This window comes from Podarcis vaucheri, assembly GCF_965113315.1.
Source record: "Podarcis vaucheri genome assembly, chromosome: 2".
NCBI lineage: Eukaryota > Metazoa > Chordata > Lepidosauria > Squamata > Lacertidae > Podarcis > Podarcis vaucheri.
The window spans coordinates 65,379,223-65,389,671 of record NC_138760.1 but is presented as its reverse complement, the minus strand read 5'-3'; the positions used below and the strand labels follow the sequence as shown (position 1 = coordinate 65,389,671).

Sequence of the window (10,449 nt, the reverse complement as noted above, 5' to 3'; positions counted from 1 at the left end):
CATACCAACATTTTAATTATGCGGGAATATTTTCTAAGTTTTTTAGGGATGAGCATTTCAGAGAAAAAATATTTTTTCCAAATGTTTTCAACAAGCAATTTTACATGGAAAGTGTTTACCTACCATCAAATCCATGTTATATTTTTCATTCAGGATTGAAGGGAGGTACTAAAGAACTATTAAACCAGATAGCAGATTTGGCTATACTAAAAAAAAAAATAGTGGTTCATTCTTTTAAAAAATTTTACTTTTAGATGACATAGATTTAGGAACTACCCATCTACATTATTTAGAACTAATTTGCTGGTTAAAATTTTACTGTGTCCCTATCAGCTGTGACCTTATTTCATAGTATCTCTTCAGACTGCTGGCTCCTAGTGCTACAGGTATGGAAGGACAATTTTGAGCATGCTTTTTAGATTTTCTTTAGATGCACAGTTACACAAATTTCCATCTTTAAAAATAATACGCTAAAAAGTGTTTTAAAATTCAACTTGCTATTGTTTAACCTGCACTAATACAATAAAAGGGTGCTGACCAGAACCACAGCAGTAAACATGCCAAAGCACAGATGCATGGCAACAAGTTCACATCCCGATGTGTCAAGACCATGTCCCTACAATAAGCCACACATGGATCTGCACTACTTTTCCATTCTTTGCACATGAAAACATAGGAGAAAAAAAACCACAGGATGCCAACAATTTGACATCATTTTGCCCCATAAGGACTCAGTGAATGGAAGAGTATGGAACAATCCATAATTGCATGATGCAGAGAGCAGAACTGCCCCCACCACGCAGGAGGTTAAGTGGAAGAAGAAAACCCCAGAGTAGTGCCTCATGATAGTTGAGACAACCTGCTTTCGGGTCAGTAGGGTTTGCTTATAGGAACCTTTAGCTTTTGCATGGGACAATTTAGAAATGAATAGATTACATTTAGCTATAAAAAGGCTAAATCACAGTCTTTTCTTTCAGGCTCTGTTCACTGCAACCACTCATGCTTTAACAAGCAAACTATGGGGTCTATGAAAATGGTAAAAAAAACCACACCAAGTAACTAGAGCTATGCTACATTCAGCAGCCATGAACTTGTAATATTTAGGCCTAATTTGGGTCTCCTTAGAGCTGAACTTAGAAAATAAAATCAGCTTACAGATTGGTGCAGTTGTTACATGACCAACCACTTCCTTCTCATCTTTAATCATAGTTGGCAACATACTTTTAAACCATAGCTAATGCTAACCAAAATTTAAAGCCAATGTCACAACCAAAGTTAACACTAAATATGCTCAATAGTGAAAGAGGAAGCATTTGTATTAAGAGGAAAACACAATCTCTCACAGCCTTCCCATTACCTTAATTATGATTCAGCAGCAGGCTACAGCAGCGCTATGTTGTTTTGCATTCAGTACAGCATATTTTAAATACCATGAGAGTTGAGGCAGCTTAGCATGCTGTAAAATGTGAAAAGGTTCTCCGTCTACAAAGTCCAGGCCATACTAGTTGATCTAATTTTTGCCAAAATAATAAAAATTGAAGGCTGCTATAAGATAGAAAGTAGAAACAAAAGTAGTACTGAAAATCCAACTTTTTAGGCATCTTTAATATTATCTTAGCATTTTTAGCATTAAATGCTTAAATTCTAAACAATAGTTAATAAAGCACACAAGAGCACAAAGCCAGGCAGGTTGACAAGTTTTAAGTGTGGTCTGTCATTTATCGACTTAAGCCTACTGGGTGGTTCAGACAGAATGCACATACTACATGAGATGCTGGAGGGCGGGGTTGTATATATAGTACTAAGCATGTTTCCCAATCTCTAAAAGCAGCTCAAGTGAGCTCAAATATACAACAAAATCAGACTTTGATGTGGCAAACATGTCTAACATTTTCTTGCGTGTGTAAATACAGCCTTGAGCCTCACACTGGTTTAAATGTCTAATTTTACAAGTAGATTCCTAGTCCCCTAATTCCTACTGAAGCCAATCAGATGCAGTTATCCAGTAAGTCCATGCATTTGCCTGAAAGCATCTCAACACCTATTCTGATTACCATTTTTTTCTTAGCTTTGTAATACATACTACTTTGAATCCATAACTGTTTAACCAAACTCACTGATCACTCATCAATTTTAGGGTTAGAACATGTTCCAAATCTGAACCCTGAAATTTATGCACCAGCCACCATCATTTCTACTGAAATTCTAGTAGGCGTTTCCCCTGAGCTACAATAGGATAGCTGGAATAATGGCACAGGATACTAGATTATGCTTTTTTATTCAAAAGCTAAGATAGCATCAATATCCATGTCATGGTGAATCAGAACACATGTAAAATACCTTACAATACATTAGATTCCAAAAAGGTACCAAAAAGTACAGTAAAATTAACACTTCCATTAGAGGAAATGTATGACACAAAACCAATACAAAATAAAAAGGTGGAAAGTGACACTGGTTCCCTAAAATGCATCTCATTCTGTACAACTGGAATAACGTAGTTCATAGTTAACTCCAAGAAGCAGTCCCTAGATGCAGAGCTGCAGCTTTAAGCAGACCATCAAAATCAGTTTCAATTTAACCTATCAATAAAATCATTAATCTTCAGCAAGGCTGAAATTTACACACCACACTGTCTAGACAACTATTATCTGTAAATATTAAACAAAGACATTTCCAGGGAGCTCTTCAGATACACATAACAGGCCATAGAAATGTATTGTAAAGTTAATTTTGGTACATAATTGTAATGTCCATCTACAGCATTGAGTACAAAACCTATGCAGTTGTTTTCTGCATTACAGCGTGCCACTGCATACCTGAATACCTTTTTAATCAATATGGCTTGTAGTTATTCTGATGACCACGTCTTGGAGCTTTCCCATAATTTGAACTGCCTTGACCTATAAACAAGAGATCAAATGCATTAAACTGCTATTAAGTTATGCTTGCATATACCTAATACAGTTCTCTTTACTTACTGTAATCATAGCCCGGTCCATATCCAAAATACCCATATCCTGAATAATCATAGCCTCCATAGCCATCATAACCTTCCTGATAGCCGTATCCTTGACTCCCATAACCCTGGTTCCAGTAATTGCCATAACCTGGACTCCAATTTTGACTTTGAGCTATAGAAAGGAAAACCATCCACAAAATCCCATTTTAGTATAGAGTTTTGTTTTAGAATGTGTCCATACTAACGTACTGTGCATAATACGTACCTCTTCTTCCACCTCTTCCTCGGCCACCCCCAGATCCAAACTGTTGTTGCTGATACACTTCTTTCGGTTGTGCAACCTTTATCTCACACTGGGGGGGAGAAATCAAAGTTTGTATTTCAAACACTTCCTTCCAACATTTATCTATGGTTGAAATAATGTAATTTTTTAATTTGAATAGAATTCCCACATGTTATTAACATACATTAGGCTCAGAGTAGATTCAAGTTTTCATCTGAATCTCTAGCTAGTGGATGGAAAGAGGCAGGACAGCAGGACTTTTAAACACTTATCTTCAGTGTGCATCTTAAAAAAAGACTCAAATCACTAGAATTTATAATGATTAAAGTTGATGGCAGCCTCTCTATTTTAGTCCATTTATTCCATGCACAACTGCCCTCCAAATAACAATGCTATGCATGTCAACCTGCTGTCCTAGGATTCTAAGTCAACAGCATGCAATTTCCCTTTAAAAGTTTTCTATCAAATGCTTCCATTCAAAACAGTCCCCTCTGTGATCAGTTAGGCAACCTCCTTTGACTTCTTTGGTATGGCAAAGCACATCCTAAACAATGTAAGCTTCGCCTTATAAAGAATATGGTGGTAAGATTATGTATTTTAATCAATTTTTAAAATTAAGTTAGGTTTCTCCTCCCAAAAGTATGTTTTTAACCACTTAAGGTAAGTAAAACTACAGAAAATAATAGAAGTAAAGATTACTGCCCCTTTGTCCCCGATTTCTTCCCAAAAAGTATTTCCAGAGTAATGGAAAGGGGTGTGTTTGCTACTCCTGAACAATGTGGGGTACATAAAACTGGGCAGAGTGGAGATCCATTCACACAAAGTGTTGTTGCCTGAGTTGGGATTTCAAGCAGCTTTTCAGGAACAAGGGCAATTGCAGAAGGGACATGATATAAAACTATTTTGTTAACCTTCCTTGGTTCATTTATCTTAAAATCCAATAGATGTTTTAAAAACATTGGTTTAATGTCTATAAAACTTGTAAAGGAGGTCCCAAACTCCATAAATTATTACACTGGCCTCTTAAAAGTGACCATTCTATCTTAAGGTTTGACATCTGTGGCTAAAAACTATTAATAATTTTTTTGGCTTCTACTAGACACAGGGACTAGCAAGATAGGTGCTAGATCAGGCATAGGCAAACTCGGCCCTCCAGATGTTTTGGGACTACAAATCCCCCCATCCCTGACCACTGGTCCTGTTAGCTAGGGATGATGGGAGTTGTAGTCCCAAAATATCTGGAGGGCCGAGTTTGCCTACTCCTGTGCTAGATATTGGAAATGCTATCCAGTATAACATAAATCAAAGAGCCCTGTGCTCTTAATTAATTAAGTAACTACCAGCTCTTGTTTCTGGAAACACTAGACTCTGAAAACTTTCAAATAAGTGCTTGTGGTATTGCAGCCTTAAACTTTCAAGTTAGTGATCTTACACTGTTTACTTAAATGTGTACAAATTGCATGTAATTCTTTGGCTGTCTCTTAAGATGTAATTCTATTGTGCAGGTGGCATGGGGGCTGCATGAGCAAAAGACTGTAGGCATTATTACGTTCCAAACCTATGGGCTCAGTTCAGTCCCTGTGCACAGCTTTCATGCACAAAGACGCTCATAGAATAGAACAGACTTGTTTTCTTCATCCAGCTGTAACACATGGTGTGTGCAGGGATCATCGCAGGCCTTTACACAAGCTTGTGTGTGTGTAACACTTGTGTGAAAGGGAGGAGAAAAAGAAAAACAAACTTGTGTGTCTTATAATGATCCTACATATACAAGTAGATTAGATCAACCACAATCAGGTTTCAGTTGTTATGGGACCTAGTTAATAGGCATGGTTGTTGAGGAAATATTAAGATTGAAAGCTTATATACCCAGAGGTAGTATTTTAGAACAAGGGTGTCTTCAGCTCTGAACAAACAAACAAACAATCTAACTAACTAACTAACTAAAAATGCTATGCACCAGTAAATCTTTTCCAACTGTATTTTCACATAAACACAAATTAACCACTGTATGAACAGCCCCTTAAAAAAATCTTAAAGTTAGTTCATTAAAACATGAATACCCACCTTGCTACCACTGACATTGTGGAATTTTTTCTCCAAAATCTTTTTCACTGGATCTTCTTCTTTAAAGGTGATGAACACAAACCCCCTTCTTTTATTGGTCTTTGGATCCATTGGTAGTTCAATTGCCTCAATCTAATGAAACATAGTAATTTCCATTCAAAGTTTCATAAATTTCACTGCATTACTGTACCTTATAACCCCACCCTACAAGTCTCAGATTTCAGTGTACAACTGCCCAGTGTTAACATAAGTTGAAGTCAATGGTTAAGTTCTAAGATTTTCTTGGAAGAAAGCAACAACTGAGTCTCATAAGCAAATGGTTAGTGCTTTATGAAACCATAATGGGGGGAGGCCTTTGGTCCACTGACTTGTCAAATTATTACATCCAAGGCTCAATCCCTCAGACTGAACAGTGTTTATCAGGAAAGGTTTTAAGATCCTAAAAAGCAGTATCATTTAAGACTGCATCAGTCAGTGTCAGATCTAGCTACTACAGTATGCAGTGATACATGGTTTTACGTAGGACTATCAGGGCATTTCCAATTCCCATATTTTTCCCAACTATGGGTTGGTTGAAAGACTGGCATATCAGGTGCATGAATGTGTATGTATCATGTAGCAGTCAATATGACTCTAGACCTCAAAGTATACCCTATATCTCCAATTATGTAATTCTGAATCTGAAATTCTTGTGTGAGAACAGGATGCTGGACTAGGTGGGCCTTTGGTCTGTTTCAACATAATTCTTATTTTCTTAGTTCCTATTCTAGTTAAACTCTTCCCCTGATTACACACCTCTCCAAACTCTCCAAAATATTCTCTGATTTTGTCTTCTGCTGCTTCTGGGTTAAGTCCACCAACAAATATTTTCTTCACAGGATCCTTTTTCATTGCCATTGCCTTTTTAGGATCAATCACTCGGCCATCCAATTTATGTTCTTTCTGTTCCAAAACCTACAAAGTAGTTTAATAAATCAGAATGAAACTGGCAGGATATACAAAAGTATTAAAATGTTAGGATTTAAATCCTTTCAACTCACTTTGTCAACACTTGCTGCCTCTTTGAACAGAATGAATCCAAAACCTCTTGATCTGCCTGTGTTAGGATCCATCTTTATTGTGCAGTCAGTCACTTCACCAAATTTTGTAAAGTAGTCTTTCAAGTCTTTTTTGCTTGTATCCCAACTGAGACCACCAACAAACATTTTCCTGAAATAATGTTTAAATGTTAACTTTAATGCAGCTGCAAAATGCTATAGCCTAAGGCGCTTACAATTATGAAAGTCAACATAAACAGGCAACTGATGTCATCTATTTCCTTTAAACTGTGACATTAAATCTCACTTCCCAAATATGCATTTAGATTTAACTACCAGAAAATAAGTACAAAGTGTTATATTAGAAGTTCAGTTTCTTCCCAAATCAGTCTATTTCAGGTTTCAGCTGTCTGTAACAAAAACTAAATACAAGGTTAAAATACTATGCATGCTACACATTGATATTGTAAGTGGAAAAAATATTGCAACTCATATTGTCATTTCTAGTCTCATCAAAACAGGTATAAATGAGTACCTGTTTTACTTTCTATGACTATTCTCTATTGCTCAATACTTTTAGAAACTTATGGACATGCTGCATACTCCTCTGACATTTCAAGCATGTAAAAGAAGCCTACCAAATTTGTGCATCATAACCTTATGTTGATTTGAATGTCCTATGTTACTGACACAACAGAAATAAGACTTAGCAGTTTCATTAAGCTACATACTGTATTGGGAATCACTACTCACAACACATTTCTTAACCGTTCCTAAGATGAGTCTGGTCATAGGAGCGTCACTCAAACAAGTTAGTCCCAAATGGTTAATAAAATGAAAAGAAATAAAAAGCATAGTCTTACGAAGTTAAAAAAGTATCAACTGACTGTTTACAGTCAGTGTTTATCCTACTGTTCAGGTAAGAGACCATGTGAAATTCTATTTAGCATTTGCTAAGCAGTCTGGAATATTGTTTACTTGTACATAAAATTTGTGTTCTATTCCTAAAGAGAGAAAGAGTGTTACCTGGCAGCAGCAAAAAGTACTATGATGCTTTTTTAAAGCATAAATATTTGTAAGCAAATGTTTGTTTATACAGTCACTGCTCCTGTTTCACAAAAAACGTTGCCCATTTAAGTATGAAAGCTTAAAAAGCATCTCCATTGCTGCAAAGCCAATAAAATAGCATGGAGCAAAGTCAAGGGGTTTTAGTTTGTCCAATTGCTTTTTAAGAGTGTCTCTCAACTGAAATCGCTAAGGAAACATTAAAAAATGGGGGTGGGGGACACGGGGCAGAACTGAAGGTCAAATGTGGTCCAAGAATTGAAGGCAAACTGCTGTTTCACTTCAAGGAAGCTACTTTTTAAGATATCAAACTTCCTAAACAAGAACGCACCTATGGAAAGTGTCCCGCGCTTCACCCAACTACCGTCGACTTCCGTCAAGCGGCAAGAGGAAGCGAGTCTGTGTATTTGAGGAAAGCACGCAAGCAGGCGGGGGAGAAGGGGGCGGGGGAGATGAGATCTCTCTTCAAATTTTGTAGATCTGCAGCCCTATTACGCGGTCCCTATACACCGCTAAGAGCTCGCGCCAAAAAAGGCGCGCAAGGAAAAACTCGCCGCAGCTCCGAAAAGCAAAAAAAAATGCGCCCAGCCCCTCCCCCACCACCACATGGCGCCAACAAAAGGCAGCTCCAGAACAAAGGAGGAGGTCCCGCCGCCGCAGCCCAGGCCCGGCTTATTGTGCGCTTCAGCCCCAAAAGCAAAGTCGCGAGGGAAGCGAAGCGCGCGCCCCCGCCCCGCTATAGCGCAACAGCTACCCTTTGTCCAAAAAACCCCCACAATCAAACAAAAGCCCGCACCAAACAGGAAAAGGGCGCGCAGGGCTGAGACGAAGCGACAGGGCCTCGGGCCTGTCATCCCGAGCATATTTCTACGGCCCGGCCCGCCTGACGCGACCAGAAAAATAAAGGTGAAGATAAAATTAGGAAGCAGCCCTGCTCACCCCGCATCCTCCTCGTTCTTGCTGGCGTTGATCTGGTCGCCTTCGGCTCCGTTCTGGCTCCCAGCGGCCTCCGCCGAAGCCTCTGACTGCCCCGCCGCCGCCTCTTCCTCCGTCGTCGCCGCCGCCGCCGCCTCCTCCTCCTCTTCTTCCTCGGCTACGGCCACCGCCGCCAGCTCCTCTTCCTCCTCCTCCTCCAGCTGCTGGTCCGGCTGCTGCTCCTCATCGCCGCCGCTGGCGGAACTCTCGGCCGCTGCTGCCGCCGCCGCCGCCGCCTCGTGCCCATTTTGGGTGGCGCCGAACTGGTGCTCCACCTCGGCCATGGTCGATGCTGCCGCTGCCTCGAACCTGCGCGAGCGACAACAACGGAAGTCCCCCGCCCTCTCGTCAGTGGGGCCTAGCAAGGGGAAGGAAGGCGCCTCTCCGGGTGCCCAAGCCGCCTCTCAACCACCCGCCTTCCCCTCTCGGGGGCTCTAGGAACTCACGTTTAAAGAGCCGCTCCCCTCACGATCTCAGGCGACCCCGCGATCCGGTTCCACCAGCCTCTTGCTGCCGTAGTCGTCAGTCGCTGCTCCGCCCCTCCCGCGCAGTTCCTGACGGACGAGCAGACAAGGCAGTTCGGCGCTACCCGAAGGGGGAAAAGCACGTTCCCGCGCCGCTTCCTTTTATAGACTCCTCGGGGCCGCGCGGGCACCCTCCAGCAAGCCTCCCGCTCATTGGCCTAGCGCAGCAGGCACCCGCATAGAAGGGCATTTCTCATACGTCGCGGGTAGGCCCATGCGCTCTCTTCACCTCCTACTCCTAGCTCTGCGGCCTGGCCTAGGCCTGCGGCTAACCTGCTGGAATGTCGAAATAGAAACCTAGAGGCCTCACAGTTAAAAAGGCAGAGAGCGCGAAGGAGTCCTCCCCCTTCCCCTTGAGACCACCAATTCCCGTATGGGAGGATGCACTTTTAATCTCTCAACACAAATATCCCCGAATAAGCATAGCTGGTTGCTCTGAGGCACCAGCAGCGACCAGCCCCCACAGCCCCGAGCGGCGCCTCCCCACCGCACTTCCCCAGCAGGCCAAAACCGCCCGCTTCGCCGCCCAGAGCGGAAGGCTGAGGGAATGGAAACGCCGGCTGCTCCCGCTCGCTCGCTCTCTCCCCCACACCAGGGAGCAACGGGGATCGGAGCTGCTGCTGTCACTCCGCTGTGCTCGCTCTCTGAATATGGCCCGGTGATTGGGGTGAGGCCCACTGCAGCGCCTAGAAGCACGAGGTCACTGCTACATAACCCTCCAACATTTCCCCGATGAAAACAGGGACGCCCCACTCCATAATGATAATTTAACTACTTATACCCCACACATCTTACTGAGTTTGCACCAGCCACTCTGGGCAGCTACATATATAAAAACATAATAAAACATTAAACATAAAAAAAATCCTTCCCTATACAGGATTGCCTTCAAACGGATCAGGGGTCAGATAATGCCATACCCTCCAACATTTCTCCGATGAAATTGGGACATGCTAAGGAAGAGTGGGGCATTCTGGGATCAAATCAGAAACCCGGACGGCTTCTCTGAATCAGGGATGTCCCTGGAAAATAAGGACACTTGGAGGGTCTGCTGCTAGGATGAGCCACTGCTGCTTCCTCCCCCCCATGTCGCTGTGGGGATTGAGACTCCTCACCTGAGAACTAGACACGATGGAGGGGGGGGCAAATGAGTGGATGCAGCTGTCTGATTCTCGCAAGCCACTTGGCTGCCCAAGCAGCAGAGGTAGCTGCAACTTGGATTAGCTTTCTTTGGCCTTTCAGGTTTATATCCTGTGAAGGAATACATCGAATAAAGAGGGGTAGTGGGGTCCTGAAGTGCCTTCTTTTCCCTTTCCATGCTGACAGGGCCATTCCTTTTTACATACACTACATTCTGTGCCACTAAGGGGGCAGAATACCCCTAAAGGCACACACCCTTAGGTTAACACAAGCATTAATACATCCAAAGAATTGGGGAATCCAATCTCAGCACAGTTGCCTCTCTAAGGAGCAGAATAAAGCATATCTTTATTCTAGGAATTTCCTCTTTGCCAGCATTATCAGCTAGGTCACTCT

The 10,449-nt window shown here is 42.0% G+C and overlaps 1 protein-coding gene across 2 annotated transcripts; it reads right to left on the bottom strand.

Moving 5' to 3' along the window:
* Positions 1 to 1,578: 1,578 nt before the first annotated feature.
* On the bottom strand, positions 1,579 to 9,018 carry HNRNPAB (heterogeneous nuclear ribonucleoprotein A/B). 2 transcript variants are annotated; one of them, XM_082213134.1, is made up of 8 exons: positions 8,836 to 9,018; positions 8,354 to 8,698; positions 6,353 to 6,521; positions 6,108 to 6,266; positions 5,313 to 5,444; positions 3,228 to 3,315; positions 2,982 to 3,134; positions 1,579 to 2,903 (listed from the first exon to the last, which is right to left on the bottom strand). In XM_082213134.1, the coding sequence occupies exons 2-8, from the start codon at positions 8,671 to 8,673 to the stop codon at positions 2,836 to 2,838; spliced, it is 1,089 nt and encodes a 362-aa protein (XP_082069260.1). In that variant the 5' UTR covers positions 8,674 to 8,698; positions 8,836 to 9,018; the 3' UTR covers positions 1,579 to 2,835. The 2 variants fall into 2 exon arrangements, with proteins under 2 accessions (XP_082069260.1, XP_082069261.1); XM_082213135.1 differs by lacking the exon at positions 2,982 to 3,134 and having other exon boundaries at positions 8,836 to 9,010.
* Between the last annotated feature and the right edge of the window lie 1,431 nt (positions 9,019 to 10,449).